The sequence below is a fragment of the Capricornis sumatraensis genome, chromosome 1 (assembly GCF_032405125.1).
Source record: "Capricornis sumatraensis isolate serow.1 chromosome 1, serow.2, whole genome shotgun sequence".
Lineage (NCBI taxonomy): Eukaryota > Metazoa > Chordata > Mammalia > Artiodactyla > Bovidae > Capricornis > Capricornis sumatraensis.
The window spans coordinates 189493838-189512706 of NC_091069.1; the positions used below are offsets into that span (position 1 = coordinate 189493838).

Below are 18869 nucleotides of genomic sequence, written 5' to 3' on the forward strand. Positions count from 1 at the left end.
TCTTCTTGGGCTCCAGAATCATTGTGGAAGGTGACTGCAGCCATCAAATCAGAGGACAATTGCTTCTTGGCAGAAAGCAAGGACAAACCTAGACAGTGTGTTGAAAAGCTGAGACATCACTCCGTCGATAAAGATCTAGTCAAGGCTATAGTCGTCCCAGTGGTCACATACGGTTGTGATAGCTGGACTGTACAGAGAGGCGTGTTACACAGATCCAGAGCTGTACTAAAGGGAAACAAAAAGCTCCTAGCTGTTGGAAGTTACAGACAAGAGGGAGATGGATGAGACCACATGAAACATGGCCAGCATGGCTCATCATTGGAGGGCGTGCAAGTCAGTTTTTTGACTTCAGTTACCTTTTAACAGCAGGCTTCTTATTTAATAACAGTTATCTTGAGGCAACTCTATTACATTGCTAATCAACTCTATTAGAGGATTATTTCTTGTAATCAGATAAAGTTTACTCTCTTCTTTCTATCTGTCGACCCTCCTTCTGCCCTTTACAGTCCATGTTCACATGACAGACGTTTAGCTATTATTCCCCCCAGGCCCTCTCTTTAGGGAAGAGGAGGGAAGTTAACATTTGCCTGATGTCTTCTGTGTCCCAGGCACTTGCTTCACTGTTGACATCTTCTTTAGCCACCATGTAGTCGTCAGAACAGAGTTTTCTTTGTGTTAACCTGCCTGACCAGAGCAGAGTCTAAGCCTGTGACTTGGTCTCTTTGTAACCACTGGTTTGTAATCTCTCAGCCCCCTGGACCATGTCAAAAACTTTGTCAAGAATACTTTTATAAGACCAGTCTGCCTCCAGAATCCGTGTTCTTTCCACACCACCACTCTCCATCCCCTTCCTCCATGCCAGGCTTGAGGCGACAGAGTGTTGCTGAACAAGTGGGCCTGTTAAAATCATCTGTCTGTTCTTGAAAACTGTTAATACTGCCCATGGAGAACTCATCATTTTGCCTGGGGATATTCAGTTAATCACAGGCTTGGTTTTCTACTTTCATGTGGGATTGATGGTAAAAATATGCCCTTAGATTCTTGGGAATGTTTTGTAGAAAAATGGAAACAACAGTGCACATTGCACATAGTTTTTATTGAAAATGATTTCTAGACCCTGAGGAAAAAATCATATAAAATAAAATGAAAATAAAATGATTTTCAAGAGTCCTGTCCTCCCTTTCAAAACCATCAATAAAAACAAGCAAGTTATCAAAAAGCATGGGTTGCCAACAAAGTAGGGAAAGGTTTGGGCCTTAAGTGATTGGGACCCCTTAATGCCTGTGGCATATTTAAATTTTCTAAAAGGCTTACACATCTATTACCTCAGTGCATCCCCACAGAAACCCTATGACATGGGTGGCCGATGAGGGAAAAAACAGGTAAGTGACTTGCTGGGTCCTCAGGATGACAGTTCCCATAGTGATGGACTGTCATTAATGTTTTTTTCCTCAAAGAAATCCAAAGTCCTTGACATGAATGGTCAGTATCCTTTAATGACCTTCCTCTCGCATGTGCTTTGTCCAGGGTAAACTAGTTGGAATCTGTGGCAGTGTGGGAAGTGGAAAAACTTCTCTCATTTCATCCATTTTAGGCCAGGTAAGATTTTGTTATTGTCCTGGGCATTTTCTGCTTCTTTCTCTGGATTCTGCTTAACAAGAGTCTCAGGAAAAATAAGCTTATTTCCTGAAGAGAGTCAGGAAAGGTGGAAACAAAAGGACCCTTGGTCTGTATCATGCTCCAGCCACTCCCCGCCCACTCTTACCCCTTAACCAACAGCATTGTATCTGGGATGGGATTCAGCGGGCGTCTGGTGAATGACCCATGGATACCCAGCTCACTTGTTCCTCATGCCTTCTTTTATTCAGCGTGTATTTATTGAGTGCCACAGGTGTGCCAGACAGTGTGTTGGGGAATGTCAGAGGTCAGGGACTGACAAACTACAGACTGCCAACAAATGGACCAGCCTCAGCAACCTCCCTGTCAGAGAGAGGGCCTTCAGGATTTGATCTAGCAACAAAGACCTGCTCCATTTTCAAGCTAACCACTGAAAGAATTATGCCCTCGAGGAGTTCATGGTTTGGTTGGGGTGCTAGGCCTTCTAGACACACTAGCATTAGTGCTCAGAGGGCCCAGAAGTCAGCATTTCAAGTAGGCATCATCCAACTAAGACAGATTGTCTTCTACTATGTTTTAGAACCAAATAATCAGGAGTATAAAGCAAAACCCCATGTGCTTCTAAAACTTGAATTAAACGAGCTTGGCTTAGATGATTGAGATGAGGATAAATGTAAGATTATTCCTGCGATGGATAAGGTCCTCCGAGACATTTATCCATGTTGAAGAAATAAAACAAGGGATTGGGGAAGATTTTCATGTAGCATCCACTCTATGGGTTATTTTGTCTTGTTCGGCATCATTGTCACAGTTGGTGGAGCAAAGGTGTTCAGGGTGGTCTGAGGAAAGCTGCATCCAAATCATCGGGAGGAACAGCTCCCCACCCCTGCCCCTTCTGGCTTATGAGACTGTGCAGAGGTTGGGCTCAGCCGCTGGTGTTGGCTAAGAGCCAAGAACCTCCTACATAATTTCTGGTCATCAGCCAAATTTCAGGGCCAGTGATGAGAGACCCAGGCGGACTGAAAGGGAGGATTGGTGGGCAGCAGTGAAATTGAAAACTGAATGGGTCTTTGCTTCTGGATCAAATCCTGACAGAGAGGCAGGGGCTACTTGTCAGCCCTGCTTCTTTAGAGTTTAACTCCTTATTGGTGGTCTGCAGTGTGGGGTGTTTGTTCTGTAGCAGCTGGAAGAGCTGGATTTCCACAGTAGACCCTCCAGGTTTCTGAACACTATGCATGCCTTATCTGGGAGAGTGCTTACCTGTGTGTGGGCAGTTGGCAGTATGTTACAGTCTTGTGTGTGTCCGCTGTGCGTTACTGTGTTTGAGAGGACAAGCTTGTATGTGCATTGGTTAATGAAACCGTTTCAAGCTATAGCATTCATAACCCAAGACAAGCATCTACTGTTAGTCCCTTCGAAAGGAACCCTGAAAGAGAGTAAAATGAGTAAATTGATTCATGTCAATCCCTGCAACTGAAAACATAATTCAAAGCACACAGCTTATCGTGTAATCTCTTCACATTGGAGTGGAGGGTCTGTCACCATTATGTAAATACTCTATGCTGCTGCTGCTGCTAAGTCACATCAGTCGTGTCCAACTCTGTATGACCCCATAGATGGCAGCCCACCAGGCTCCCGCCTCTGGGATTCTCCAGGCAAGAACACTGGAGTGGGTTACCATTTCCTTTTCCAGTGCATGAAAGTGAAAAATGCTAGTTGATGTCTAACTGGAATTTTTTCCCCCCTCTGGTCCTCATTTTACAAAAGCAGCTGACCTACCAACAGCCTGGATTAATTCTGTAGATGAGTTGGTCTGCCCTCATCATGAGGCAGGGACTAGCTCTAAATCCTTGCAGCATCCTCCCCAGGGGAATTCTGCAAGCGCTTTCTGGGTTCCTTTAATTAGAACAGTTTGCAGTTAGGAAGAAAGGATGATAAAGTAGCTTATGAGCTGCTGAATGAAATTTTCATTCATTCAAGTCATGGGTTATGCCGGGCTACCATCACACATAATAAGCAAGGAGAACTTTGATTTTCTTGACTGCTGTGGAACAAAGGTGAGAGTGGGATTTGGATTCCAAAAGAATCCAAGGAAACCGACTAGACTGTCAACTCCCTTGTGGAACGTGGGGGTTCTGCTGACTCAGGGTGATGGCTTTGCATTGTGATGCCATTGGATGGTGTCTCTTTCCCTAGATGACACTTCTAGAGGGCAGCATTGCAGTCAATGGAACCTTCGCTTATGTGGCCCAGCAGGCCTGGATTCTCAATGCCACTCTGAGAGACAACATCCTCTTTGGGAAGGAATTTGATGAAGAAAGGCAAGGAATGTTTGGTTTCTGTCATGCTTTCCTCTTGGCCATGGGAGATCCAAGGCAGCCCAAGTCAGCAGGCTCTACCCCAACCATGCCCCTGACTGGGTCTTTTTGTGTCCCTCAGATACAACTCCGTGCTGAACTGCTGCTGCCTGAGGCCTGACCTGGCCATCCTTCCCCACAGTGATCTGACAGAGGTACCGGCCTTCTGCCCCTGGTGGGCCAGGGTGTCTAGCAGAGAGGGTTCTGGTAGTTGGGGGCAGAGCTGTACTGGAACTGCCTCCTAGGCATGCACCTTAAATTGTGGAAGAAGAACTTTCACAGGAGTTTTGCTCTCGTTGGGACTTTATGTTAGGGACATGTTTGTTCCTAAGGGCAGGCATAGCAACATTGCCTATTTTATTGCCAATCATATACCAGTTGAGATTCCTTGAACTTTATTCTTCCAACCTCTTTTTACTCATGTAACTCTCTAGAGAGCCGACTCTCTCTAGAAAGAAAGAGGCCTTAACATAAAGCTGCCTTTCATTGCTTCTCTGCCCTTGAGTAGTTCCCCGAGGCTTGTCTTTGGAACTGGCCCTCAGTGTTAATGCTCATCTTCCATGACCTGCCCTTGAGGTCTCTGAGGCTGACTTGTATTCAGTTGACTTCCGTTTAAGCCCTCAAACCAGATTGGAGTGGTTTGATTAATTTACTGGGTCTCAGATTCCAGTCCCCTGATTAGCAGCACATCAGCAACGTCACTGCAGACTCTCAGCCCCACCAGAGACCTGAATCATGACTCAAGAGGTGGGGCCTCTCGGTCCATTTTAACAAGCCCTGCAGGTAATTCTTATACATGCTCTTATTTGAAAACCTCTGAATTAATTGAATTTTTTTTTTTAAGGACAGCATTTAAAAAAAAAAAATACAGAGCCAGTTACTGTTTGACAATCAATTTTTTTTTTTCACTTAGTAACATTTATTAAGTGCTTGTTATATGCCAGCTGCCTGTGCAGAAGCTTCTGGGGGCACTGGGAATATAAAAGAAAAGGACAATAATCTGTAATCTCAACAAGCTTACAATTGGGAAAGACATACTGACAGATAGGCACAAAATAAGGTGATGAAAGAGTCCCCTTTCTTTTGGATGTTAGTGGAGAAGGGGAGGGTAGGCTTCACAGAGGAGAAGATGCCAGAACTGAGCAGACAAGTACAGGAGAAGGCAAGACAGTAGTCATGCGTGTTCATAATGGAGACACAATTTGACTGAGCAGACACACCTGCTCAGATCCCAGGGTATAGAAGGGGCATTGACAGTGGAGGCTAAGAGTTGCTGGAAAGCCAGTTGGTAAAGGGCCTGCTTTATCAGCCATATCTGGGGACTTAGATTCTGTCCTTTAGGACTAAGCAAAATGGTCAGCTTTGTGTTTTGAAAAGTCATTCTGCCCGTGGAGAATGGATTGTAATGGGGCATCCAGAGGATGTGGTAAGGCTCAGACACAGAGCTAGTTAGTAACCAGATGGTTGTGGGAGAAAACGAGGCATTTGGGTTGATAACCCCCAGTTCTGGTGTGGGCCCTAGAGGATACAGTGGCATTCCATCCAGGAGGGGAAATGAAGAGAAGGAGCTGGTTTGGGTGGAAGAGAGGAGAGGTGACTGAGGCAACCGCTGAGTGTCGTTCTAGATTTGGACTGGAGACTTCCTTGTGCTTTCTGGGCTCCTATAGATTGGTGAGCGAGGAGCCAACCTGAGTGGCGGGCAACGCCAGAGGATCAGCCTTGCCCGGGCCTTGTATAGTGACCGAGACATCTACATCCTGGATGACCCCCTCAGTGCCTTAGATGCCCACGTGGGCAACCACATCTTCAACAGTGCTATCCAGAAGCATCTCAAGTCCAAGACGGTTCTATTCATTACCCACCAGTTACAGGTATGTGCTTCCTTCCCCAGGCTATCCACCTTGACTTGGGCAGTCAGAAACAGGGAGGTGGGCTTGGTCCAGGTACCTTCATGGGGCTCCTTGAAGTCCCTGGAATCATGGTGTTCCCTTCCTCAGCAAATAGCCTCCTGGCTCATTGTACCAATAAAGCTTGTTGTACCAGATGGCCATCTGAATCAGAGATCCTTGGAGCATGTTAGCTTCTGCATATAAATCAGTAAGTAAAAGGGCTAAGAGGAATAGGCTGAAAATGGAGTCTGGGTAAGAGATAGTTTGGAAAGCATTCTGTTAACATCTATATGTGAGTGGGTACTGTTTAGGAAAAACAAGCTCTCTCACTCTGTCATTCCATAACAAGCAGCCACTTCAGAGAGCATATCAAGGAGGTTGCCATCTGCTTTGCTCATGTTGTCAAGTTTAGGGGGCTAACCCCCCATTCTGCCACAGAAAGTCTAATTATGTGTACTTCTGCGTCTAGTAAAGGGATGTAAAGTTTAATATAAGACTGTGTGGCTTCATCAGCAGATTTATATCAAAAACTGGAGAACCTGCTTTTTGAACTATATCACAAGACAGGATAAACTAAAGCAGGAGTTCTCAGTCTTAGCTCTCTGTTGTGGGGGCCTGTCCTGTGCATCCCTGGCATCTATCTACCAGATGGCAGTAGTACCCCCTCCCCCCCCACCAAATTATAACAATCAAAAATGTCTCCAGATATTGCCAAGTGTCCCCTGCGGGGGGCTTGGTCACCTCCAGGTGAGACCTGCTGAAGTAAGGTATAGGTGTTTGGATGTATTTGCACAAATAATCAGCCACACTATGTTGTCCCTGTCTTTGTCTCCAGTACCTGGCTGACTGTGATGAAGTGATCTTCATGAAAGAGGGCTGTATTACAGAAAGAGGCACTCATGAGGAATTGATGAATCTAAATGGTGATTATGCTACTATTTTTAATAACCTGTTGCTGGGAGAGACACCCCCAGTTGAGGTAAGATTTGCATGGTGTGTGTGTGTGTGTCTTTCTAGTGAGAGACAGATGTTACCATAGTGAATGATGGAGAAATCTCTACTGAACTCATTGTCTGTGTCTTGCTGGTAGGGGTCTTGTTTTCCAGTGACCAGACTACTATGCTTTAGTCCACACACTGGTTCTGTTCTAGGAGGGCAGGACTGTGGGACTAGAGAACCAGGGTCTTCTGTCACTGAGAATTCATCAGTGAGGCAATGACAAGGAAAAGGATGTGGGCTCCGTGTGTGCTATTGTTCAGTCGTAACTCAATTTCTTAAACTCTATTAAATCCTAACCAGAGCATTACGAAAGCTCCTTTCTTAACAATCAAATGAATAATGTGGCAGGGAAGAGACATTAAATCCTGCATACATTTGAAAATTATCCATGGTGTCTTGGCTGCCAAGTTGGCACTTAATAACTAGCACCGACTATGTCCCAATTACTGGTTTAGGCACTTTATAGATGTCATCCAGCTGATACTTTGCACAAGTTAGAGTGGATAAGAATAGCATAAAGTCTACTGTGTTTGGAATTTAGGTCTTTAGTGACTTTGGGGAGAGCAGGGTCTATGGAATGGCTGGAACCCAGACCTCAAAGATGTCAGGAGTTAGGGAAGTTACATAAGTTAACTTTTAAGAAGTTGGAATGTCTCTTTTCAATAAGAGCAGCAACTCCATGGATGATTTGCTAAATGTCCTTTGGACATTTATCTGAATGGCCATATCATGATAACTGGAGACACTTTTTTTTTTTTTATTAGATTAATTCAAAAAAGGAAACCAGTGGTTCACAGAAGAAAACACAAGAGAAAGGTCCTAAAACGGGATCAGTAAAGAAGGAGAAAGCAGTGAAGCCAGAGGAAGGTAATGAACCTTTTTGAGAATTGTCATTGAAGTTTTTGCTTTTGTTTTGTTTTGGCATTTTATTTGCATGTATGTATTACATCCCTAGAAAAAGGATCCCATGGTTTTCCCTCTAGTGTGTTTTCACACACTTGCCTTTTCATGGTCCATGATGCCAGATGAGATTGTCATTGTACAATGACATTGTACAATGAAAATGATGGGATGGGGGCTCCCGTTTTTCCACATATTTGAGTTGCCCATCATATCTGGGGCTGATCCCTCCTCACTTGTTTAACCTGCCCATGAGGTTCACAGTAATTTTCCCAGCCCTGTGATCATCAGTTAAATTTGCCATTATAACCACACTTCACCATCAAGTCAAAAGCCTGATGATGACTGTGGCACATGGACTGGTAAGAACCTGGTGCTTGCCTCTCTTTTTGGCATTAATGATGCTCTTGAGGTCATCAGCCAGCCAGAGTGTTCATGAACGCCAGTACGGCAGTGCAGATGCAGAAAGATGATGTAAAGTGTGTCGTTAAAGTTTATCGGAAATTATGCCATGTAGCACTTCATGCTGCCTGATACCATTGTCTGTTGTGGAACACCTGGCCTTATATTTCTAGAATAACAAGATTCTTATATGATTATTGGGAGACCATGAGGCAACTTCTGTTTGCTCAAATAGACCAAGGCAATAAAAATGACCTTTACTCCTATGCCTTTTTTTGCTATGCAGGGTGGAGTGAGGTGTAGGTAGTCATAGCTGAGTCATCTTGACTACGGAAAAATTAAATCATGGGTAGAGGTATACCTTTCTTTCCTGTGATTCATCTCTGCTCTTTAAAAGTCATGCCAACCAAAGCAAAGGCATGCCAGCTCTAAGAATGCCCACATCCTCAGTTAACCCCCCTCTGCCCCCTCCCCTGGTACAGTGATCACTCCTTGGCTTGTCCCAAGCAGGCACCAGCAGGGCTGTGGTGAAGAGTTACAGCCAAGATTTTTCCTGCTTGATTTTCCTATCCAGACTCCTTGGTCCTGTTTTTTAAACCCTTCATCTTATCAACCAAAACAAATCTTGAGAGTTAGAGAAGCTGTTTGCAATACCTTAGGCATTTTCACTTTTGTAAATAATAAATAGAAATGCATTCCTGTTTTAAAGTTATTTCTTCTGTGTTACCTTCTCACCTGACATGTTGAATTCAGGACCTTTTTTTTCTGGTTTGCCGTGTTGTTTTCTTTTCCTTGGTCTTAAAACCGCAGCAGACATTGGGTGTTAGGAGTTGACCATACTGATTCTTTTCTTTCTTTTAATAAGCCCTGTATGAGCTCTTGAATTCAGGTGTGATTGGAGATACCTTACTCTCACAAAGCAAACACAGCACAGAAGGCTGAAACATCTGTCAATTCCTGCCACAGGCAGTAGGAAAAAACAGAATGTCTTTAGGGGACATGTGACCTAGAGACTCTCACTGTAAAGTGGTCTCATTATAAAGAGGCCTGTGTGGCTTGTTCCAAGATAATTGCACAGCATGTGTGATAAAGAGGTGGGGCTTTCTCTGTATTCTCTTGACAACATCAATCTCCTGACCAGTCCAGGGAGCCCCTAGGAAATATCCTTAAATGTTTTTTCTCCTCCCACAGACAGTCACCCCATCCTACTGAATTTACTTCCTGAATACTCCATCCCCATGGCCACAACCCTGGTTTTCAGTCAGTCAGTTCAGTTGCTCAGTTGTGTCTGACTCTTTGTGATCCCATGTACTGCAGCACGCCAGGCTTCCCTGTCCATCACCAACTCCTGGAGCTGACTCAAACTCATGTCCATCAAGTCAGTGATGGCAGCCAGCCATCTCATCCTCTGTCATCTCCTTTTCCTCCTGCCTTCAGTCTTTTCCAGCATCAGGGTCTTTTCCAATGAGTCCGTTCTTCACATCAGGTGGCCAAAGTATTGGAGCTTCAGCTTTAGCATCAGTCCTTCCAATGAGTATTCAGGACTGATTTCCTTTAGGATTGAGTGGTTTGATCTCCTTACTGTCCAGGGGACTCTCAAGAGTCTTCTCCAACACCACAATTCAAAAGCACCAGTTCTTCGGTGCTCAGCTTTCTTTATGGTCCAACTCTCACGTCCATACATGACTACCAGAAAAACTGTAGTTTTGACTAGACAGATCTTTGTCAGCAGAGTAATGTCTCTGCTTTTTAATATGCTGTCTAGGTTGGTCATAGCTTTGCTTTCAAGGAGCAAGCATCTTAATTTCATGGCTGCAGTCACCATCTGCAGTGATTTTGGAGCCCAAGAAAATAACCCTGGTTCTGACCTTTATCATCTCCCACTGAGACTGTTAACAGTTGCCTCCTTTTAAATCTGTCCTCCACATGAACAACTAGGAGATCTAGTTAAAAACAGGAGACCAGCCAACTGCCTGGGGCCTGAGGCCTTTCAGTGGCTTCCCAGTTTCAAAGCAGCATTTTAAAAATCTTTTTCCTCATGTGGCACAGATAGAAAATCCATTCTTTGTCTGAGATGCTGGGATGCATGAAAGAGGCTGCCTGAGGTGGCTGGTCTGGCCATCCCAAGCCCATCTCCTACAGTAGGGCTGGGAGTCAAATCTCTACACCCCTGTAGCCCATTCTCTTGAGAAGTTCTTGTTGGAAGGATAATCTTCAAATGCCTTTATCCTCTGACCACAGCCTGCTTAATCAGCCTTATCTCCCACCACTCCTTAGGCACACAGAATGTTCTAGCCATGGTGAATTGGATATCTGTGTATACTGATTTCCTGTTTCCTCACACCTACGCCCATCATTTCCCCACCTGGCTGACTCTGGCTTACCTTTCAATATGGGGATTTTTCCTGGCAGTCCAGTGGGTAGGACTCCACACTTTCATTGCAGAGGGTGTAGGTTCAACCCTGATAGGGGAACTAAAATCCGAGTCATGCTGTGCAGCTGGAAAAAAAAAAAAAAAGACATAATATGGACCACATAGAAAGTCTCACCTGGAACCTCCCTGCTAAGCCCCTCACAGCTCCCCCAAGTAGGTTAGGTGCACTTCTTGAATGTCCCCATGCTGCCCTGCAAGTAGTTCCAGCATTGAGGTTAGCACATTTTATTATAATTTTGTACTTATGTATCTGTATGTGGATGAACTGAGCCAGGGACCTGGTCTTAATCCTCTTTGCCTCTCCAGGGCTTATTCCTGGGCCTGGTTCATAGTAGGTACCTGGTAGATAGATATTAAATGGATAAATGAATGCCCCTGGAAAGGGAGAAATAATTCCAACCTAGAGCTCTGTGAAACTGTGGGCTTTGGTTCTACTCTTCTACAGGTGACTTCGTTTTGGAAAAGCAGCTTTTCCTTTCTGAATTGCGTTTCTCTTTTCCTCACCTAGGGCAGCTCGTGCAAATGGAAGAGAAGGGGCAGGGCTCTGTGCCCTGGTCAGTGTATGGTGTCTATATCCAGGCTGCTGGGGGCCCTTTGGCGTTCCTGGTCATTCTGTCCCTTTTCATGCTTAATGTGGGCAGCACTGCATTCAGCAACTGGTGGTTGAGTTTCTGGATCAAGCAAGGAAGTGGGGTAAGATTCCTCATTGATGGGAAAATTGTACATCTAATAATATGGCCGTCTCTTCATATTCCCTGGCTCATCCTAGGGAAAGTGCTCTAGTTTTCTGTTAAAAGAGGTAATTAAACCCAGGATTAAAGAGATGAGTCCCTAAGATAACCTCACCAGGTAGTTGCTCCCTGACCAACTCACAGAGCAGTAGCGCTTACCAGGAGTACATCTACAGGCTGTCTGTTGTCATTAGAGAAGAGAGGGGGAACAGGCAAAGCCTGCCTTGTGTTTATCTCTACCAGCTCCCAGAGTTTGTTTCCTGTACCCTGCCTTGAGCCAAGAGTGGCCCTGACAAGGGCTTCTTGGATGTCCCTAAGGGTCTTGCCTCACAGAACCTTGCTTCCAAACAGAACACCACGGTGACTCAAGAAAACAGGACATCTGTGAGCAACAGCATGAAGGATAATCCTCTCATGCACTACTATGCCAGCATCTACGCCCTCTCCATGGCAGTCATGCTGATCCTGAAAGCCGTTCGCGGAGTGGTCTTTGTCAAGGTATGCACTGGGGCCTCTGCTCCTCTTCTCCCTGGTGGCTGTGTGGTCAGGCTTCTGCCTGGCACCTCTTGGGTTTATTCTGAGTTGGGGAGCTCCTCTGAAGCAGGATGCCTCTTGCCCAAGTGACCTGCATCCCGTAGCCGTAGCCCTTTCCGGTTAGCCACCTCCTTCCTCCATAGCCACTTGCCCTTCTCTGGCTTTGGACCCATGGAGTGGGTACTGAGCCTGCTGAGTCCTGAGTCTCTGATTGCTCTGTACTCTGCTCCTCAGGGCACATTGCGAGCCTCCTCCCGGCTCCATGATGAGCTTTTCCGAAGAATCCTTCGAAGCCCTATGAAGTTTTTTGACACTACCCCCACAGGAAGAATTCTTAACAGGTTTTCCAAAGACATGGATGAAGGTATTTCTCACTGCTTCTCTCTGTTGTGCTCCAGAGCACAAACCCCCCAGCACAGTGGCTGCAATATTTGCATCAGGAACATGTTAGCTTGGGCATTTTCTCCATGTTGCAATTTCTCTTTAGGCTAAGAACCTATCTGATTTTTCATCTTTCATGTGAGCTCTTATTTGATCTTATTTAACCTGAAAACCAGTTCAGAGAGCTGAGCATAAAGGCTTTGGACAGGGTGTCTGAGAGTCCAAAAAACATATTTACTTGTGGGTGGTGCGTAGGTTCCTGGACAGGTTTGCTGGATGCTGAATGCTTCATGGTCTGTGCCAGCACCAGAACTTAAATACCCTTGACCCTTGAACAACGGGGTGGTTGAGTCTGAGGATATGATACTGTGGGTGAGGAACCACATCTATGGAGGGCTGACTGTAGATTATATGCAGAGTTTTGACTGCATGGAGGGTCTGTGCCTCTAACCCCCATGTTATTCAAAGGTCAACTGTACTCCCATAGCCCGTAATAATAGTGATGCTACCTGACATTTTTTGAGGGCTTACTATGTTACAAGCAGTTTTACATGCATTATCCTAGCCATCATAGCAGTCCCATGAGGTGTGGGTATCATTTCACCCACCGAATGCATGGGAAAGCTGATATCTAGAAAGACTGACTAGCTCAAGATGGCACAACTATTAAATAGCAAGCTGGGAATTGAGCTCAGATCTTTTCGACCCCAGAACTAATGTTTTTAACTACTTACTGTGCTGCCTCCATAGAAGGAGTTTGTTTCACATGTTGATAGGCCAATGTATAGCTATGGCCAGAGGTAACAAGAGATCGAAGCCATCACTGATACACAAAACAGTGATGCACATGTGAGTAATATGATCACGTTTGTATTAAACTCACATACGCACAGATGAATAGGAAAGAGACTGCTGAAAATCAGTGGTATCAACATGTCTCAGATTTGTATGAGAATAGGTGGGGGGAGATGTCCAAAATGGGCGAAGAAAATGTTAACTCTTGGAGGTTCTATATTCTTCCAGTTTTTTGTATGTTTTAAATTTTTGTGTATGTTTAAAATTTTCCATGAAAAGTTTCTTAAATGTTAGCAGCAGTTCATTCATATTGGTAAGAATAAGACTATGTTTATTTAATTTTTTGCATATTTATTTTCCAAATATTTTATAGCAAACATATATTACTTTGCAAAGTGGGAAATGTTTAAGGGGGTTGGGCAGCACAGTGAAACAAAAAGAGGACACAGGTGAGAAAGATCACTTAAATGCTCTTGGGACAAGAAGAATTAGAGCAACTACATTTCCAGATTTTTATTTGGTCAGACTGTTTAAAATACAAAAAAGTCACAAATTTCAGATATGGCTCTTTGGGAGCCTCTTTTTGTTTTTTAAAAATTCTGGCTGTTTATGGATCCCAGCATCTGACACATGTTCCTTTGCCGTTTCCCCAGTCGACGTGCGCCTGCCGTTCCAGGCCGAGATGTTCATTCAGAACGTCATCCTGGTGTTCTTCTGTGTTGGAATGATCGCAGGAGTTTTCCCATGGTTCCTCGTGGCAGTGGGGCCCCTTGTCATCCTCTTTTCAATTCTGCACATTGTCTCCAGGTAAACAGGAAGTCTTTGTGTCTTTCAGTGCAAAGGGTGAAGCCAGAGTTGCCAGTCCACCCCTCTGACACAGAACTTGTTCTCTCTCCAGGGTCCTGATCCGAGAGCTGAAGCGTCTAGATAATATCACGCAGTCACCTTTCCTCTCCCACATCACATCCAGCATACAGGGCCTTGCCACCATCCACGCCTACAACAAAGGGCAGGAATTTCTGCACAGGTTAGTTCCATGGGGGCCAGAGGGCTCATCAGGGAGCCAACATCTCAGCATTTAATGAGAGTTTAAGAAGCCTTTCAAAGTCAAAATTGGGGATTATAAAGCTCATTACTAAGAGTATTAGTGATTTAATGATCTCTGCTGATTAAGATTCACTTGCTTGGTGGAACTCCCTTCTGAGAAAATGGGAAGACAAAAACAGATTTGGAGTCTTCATTAGCTTTCAGTTCTGAATGGCTATATTTGACAGAGTTTTGCTCCTTTTTTTTTCTTGGAAAAGTAAGATATTCATAGACAATAGATTGACATTTTATTTAGTTGTTAATATTGTTTGTGTGAGAAATTTCTATACTTATATAGTCATTGTGGAGATTTATGTTAACTAGAGGTTGAACTAGACTAAATGTCCTTCAGTAGAAGACTGGTTAAATAGGCTATGGTGTCCCCATATAATGGAATATTATGTGACCCCTAAAAAGAATGAGACTGCTTCCTAGGTATTGATGTGGAATGATCTCCAAGTTATATTAGATGAAAGAGCAAGATACAGATGTGCATGTATAGTTTGGCCCTTTAAATATATGTCTGTAACATTTAGAATATCTGAAAGAACACACAGGAAACCAACAGCTGCCACTGGACAGTGGAAGTGAGTAGCTGGAGGAGGGCAGGAGAAAGACTGACTTTTCATGGTAAAACTTTTTGTACCTTGTGAATATTCTGTCTTACAGAGTATATAGTTCATTCCAAAAATTAAGTAATTAACATTAAAAAGTAACTCTAGGATAGAAAGGTTTGGTTAAATAATTCTGAAAAATCTATCCTAACTTTAAGCAAAAAAAGAGTAAAATATGTTGACCATGTACATGTGTAGGTATGTACCCACATAAACGTGAGGGCATTGGAAAAAATACCGGGAGGAAATGCAGCAGAATATGGATTCTGGTTTTAGCTGAGTGGTGAGAGTACTGGAATTTTACATTTCCCTCTTTTTTATTGTGTTTCCTAAATTTTCTCTAAAGTACACATATCTTCTTATAAGGAGGAAGGGATTTTCTTTAAGGCAAAGTATCTTTGCCTACCCAGGCCTCCCACTCTGGAGTTCTAGTTGTGTGTGACCCCAGACCCTCAGGTGGGCTGAGAGCTGCTCTCTAGGACCCCTGATGACAGAGGGTCTCCTTCCTGCAGTGACAAAGGTTGTCTCGGTCTTTCTGTTCTGGTTTAACTCACTCACTGCTTCTGGTTCTTTGCTCCATGGCCTTGGGAAACAAGTATGTCAGCAGACCATTTCCACTTTCTCGCATTCAGTCCAAGAGTCTTTTTCCTGCTCTTGTGCCATTTCTGCAGTTTGCATTTGTAACCTCTCTTTCCTCAAAAAAATGACCACTGACCTAAAACAGTTCTCTAAAGCTTAAACAGCCTCTTTATTTGGTCTTCTTCCCTCTTGCTTTCCCTGTGCTGTTGAAGTAGATATGTTTTTCCTAGTATCTGGAATATGTTTCTTTCAAAGGGTAAAACTGGGAAACCGCCGTGTCTTCCTGTGTGTGGAGCCTGGAATACTCTGCACTCCTTAAGTTTCCATATCACTCTCCTGGTTACAAGCAGTAGTGTTATACTTTAGTATTAGCCCTCTACCCAGAACTCACCAGTGCTTTGGCATCCTCCATGACTGGGGTTGTGTGGTACTTTATTTACTTTATGAGGTGTTCTGTCTTCCTCACAGGTACCAGGAGCTACTGGATAACAACCAGAGTCCTTTCTTCCTGTTCACTTGTGCGATGCGGTGGCTGGCGGTGAGGCTGGACCTAATCAGCATTGCCCTGATCACCACCACTGGGCTGATGATTGTTCTCATGCATGGGCAGATTCCCCCGGCATATGCAGGGCTTGCCATCTCCTATGCTGTGCAGGTTAGTCTTTGGGATGAGGGCATTGTCCTTCTCATACATTGGCCTAGGAGAGGCCTGGTAGGTGGCTCTGCCCTAAGCTGTTGTTTTACTGCTGGCTCCTAGAGCTTCTCCCCATCTGCTTTGGCAGTAGCACTGTGGACTGGAACACAGTCAGCCCTCCACATCCCCGAGTTCTGCATCCATAGAGGAAACCAACTGCAAACCAAAGATATTTGGGAGGGGAAATTCCAGATAGTTCCAAAAACTGAATTTACTGTAGATGTACAACTATTTATGTAGCACATTGTATTTATAACTATTTACCAAGTCTTTACATTCCATTAGTTATAAGTAATCTAGAGGTGACTTAAAGGATACAGGAGAATGTCTGTAGGTTGTAGGCAATTACTAGGCCATTTTATATAAGGGGCTTGAGCATCCTTGGATTTTTGACAGAATCCTGGAACCAGTTCCCCACGAATGCTAAAGGTTGACTTTATGGGAATAAAGGGATTTAACTCTGTTGCACGTGTTTATGAAGTAGGTGCTGTATTTTCTTAAATAAATAGATTTTGAAAATTGTTTCTTAATTGTAGATTTATGTCTTCACTAACCTTTCTTCTCTGGCCTCTTCCTAGTCTTCTAAGAAATACATATCCTCAATATACTACTTCTGTGTGTTTTATTTTCAGGCCCCAAATTTTCCCAGTACTGTTACATACGTAAACCTTTTTGGTTCTTAGGGATGGTTGAAGGTCTTCAAATAGCTCAGAGAACAGCGGGGAACTTAGCACTGACTAGATAGTTAAAGATGATAAAGAATTGTTAACTAACTTTTTAAAGATATGGTAATGGTTTTCAAGGAGATTTTAAATTTTAGAGAGATAGAAGCTGAAGTATTTATGGATAAGACTTAGGCTATATGAGATTTGATTCCAGATATATGGAAGGATGGGGTGGTACAGATGAAACAATGCTGGTTGTAAGTTGATAATTTTTTTAAGATGAATGTTTGATAAGTGGGAGCCCATTATACTGTCCTCTCTATTCTTGTATATGTTTGACATTTTTCTATATTGGAAAGATAAAAGTAAGTGGCCAAAGGAAACCTAAGAAGAGATCTATATCTTTACAGATACTCAAAGGTATTTGTCCATGTCTCGCAGACGTAACTTGATTCTTGGAGGGCTGGGGGTGGGGCGTGGGAGAAATCTGTGTTATATATACTTCTGTTTCAGAGTACTCAGTCTGGGGTGCACAGGCTGGGGCTCTGCATTCAGTTTTGGCCCAGTCTCATTTCTGCTAACCTCCCTGGAAGCATTCTCACTGCTGCTCACAGGTTGATACAGTCTCCATTTATTGTTGCTGCTATATCCAGGTATAGGTGCAATTATGAAGCCCAGAAACTATTCAGCTACAGCTGAATTTCTGGAAATGTATAAACAGACAGAAAGCCTTTAGGTATAGAAAAGTTAGTGCCAGTACTGCAGTGCCACCTGGATTCACTGAGAGTTGCAGTTGACTGGGGGCTATTAGGCATTGTCTTAAACATTTAAAGAATGATTTGGTCCCTAAAGCCAGCTGCTGTCTATCCACAGTTAGTTCTCACAACTGAGTTGTGATCCCTGAGGTGAAGGAGGTTTGCTGGCATTCCTTTGGTGTATATTAATAATAAATTCTCTCTTGGATTGTTGTTTTCCATGATCAGTTGACAGGGCTGTTCCAGTTTACTGTCAGACTGGCATCGGAGACAGAAGCTCGCTTCACCTCAGTGGAGAGGATCGACCACTACATCAAGGTCAGGCTCCTGCAGGCCTTCTGCTGCAGTCTGACTTTTCAGGCAGCAGTTTTACCCTTTCACCGCCTGGAATAAATGTCCCAGGAAGATGCTTGTTTTCTCTGCCTCATCTTGTCCCACAGGAGAGGCAGCATCTCTCCAGTATGCATGGAATGCAAAAGAGAATATCATAAGATTTTCCTAAGTATATTTGTGAATTGTGGTCTGATTGAGAACTTACATTCATCATCTAATTTCCAAAGTGTTCCTAACCTCATTAATTCAGTTAAGCAGACGAATGTAATATTTTCCTTATACTATTTAAAACCAGGTGTTATTTCAAGTCTTAGTCTAGTTCATTTGGTTCTTAACCAGGGATGGCCATCAGAGTCCCATAAGGAGCTTGAGGCAAAGACTAACATGGGCCTCATCTCTAAAGATTCTGATGCAATAGGTTTGAGATAGGACCCAGACTTCTGGAGTTTCAGTGGCTCCATGCCTAATTCTATACTGTGTTCACAGTTCAGAAACCAGTTAACTGCATTGGTACTGAGATGATCCAGCTCTTCCCACCTTCCCCCAGGAACCCCTGCAGTCCTGCAGTGGGGCGGTATCTTCCTCCTAGTTCAAGGTCTGAAAGCAATTTTCTGCAGAGAGAAACAGCAATTTTCTTGAGTAGTTAACATTCTCACGTTGAACTCATTTCTCAGGAGTTACCTATTTTACAAACTGCCCAGAGACTTTTTTTCCCACTTATATCATCATTTACATGGGCAGAATACATTCCAACTTCCAACTAGAATATTGACTTACAAACACTGTTTTGAAGAACTGCCATTTCACTGAGAACTAGTATGTTATGTAACTGCTTTTTCTAGCAGGGACATGTCCCACTGATTTGTTTTGGCAATGAACCTGATCAGTCGTAGGATATTTCTTAAACTTATAAATGACTGTTATCAGGAAGAATGGCAGATAGCTATCTGATAAATCTGCTAATAGCCATTTATGTTTATACATGAGCCTCTTGGCTGGGTACTCTGGTCTGTGGGCAATTTGTGACTGTACATGTTGTGTTTGATTTAGTATCACTGTTGGTGTGGGTTTCTTGCTGGAAAGGTCAGGGTGATGGTCAGCCAT

The 18869-nt window shown here is 43.7% G+C and overlaps 1 protein-coding gene across 1 annotated transcript in view; it reads left to right on the forward strand.

Moving 5' to 3' along the window:
- Positions 1–18869, forward strand: part of ABCC5 (ATP binding cassette subfamily C member 5) — a 79970-nt gene that overhangs the window by 40300 nt on the left and 20801 nt on the right. Inside the window, exons 12-24 of the mRNA XM_068982262.1 lie at positions 1528–1599; positions 3814–3938; positions 4057–4129; positions 5642–5845; positions 6699–6842; positions 7627–7729; positions 11107–11291; positions 11681–11827; positions 12098–12227; positions 13693–13846; positions 13938–14066; positions 15787–15973; positions 17661–17750. Coding sequence (XP_068838363.1) covers positions 1528–1599; positions 3814–3938; positions 4057–4129; positions 5642–5845; positions 6699–6842; positions 7627–7729; positions 11107–11291; positions 11681–11827; positions 12098–12227; positions 13693–13846; positions 13938–14066; positions 15787–15973; positions 17661–17750 — 1743 coding nt within the window. The remainder of the gene's footprint in view (positions 1–1527; positions 1600–3813; positions 3939–4056; positions 4130–5641; positions 5846–6698; positions 6843–7626; positions 7730–11106; positions 11292–11680; positions 11828–12097; positions 12228–13692; positions 13847–13937; positions 14067–15786; positions 15974–17660; positions 17751–18869) is intronic.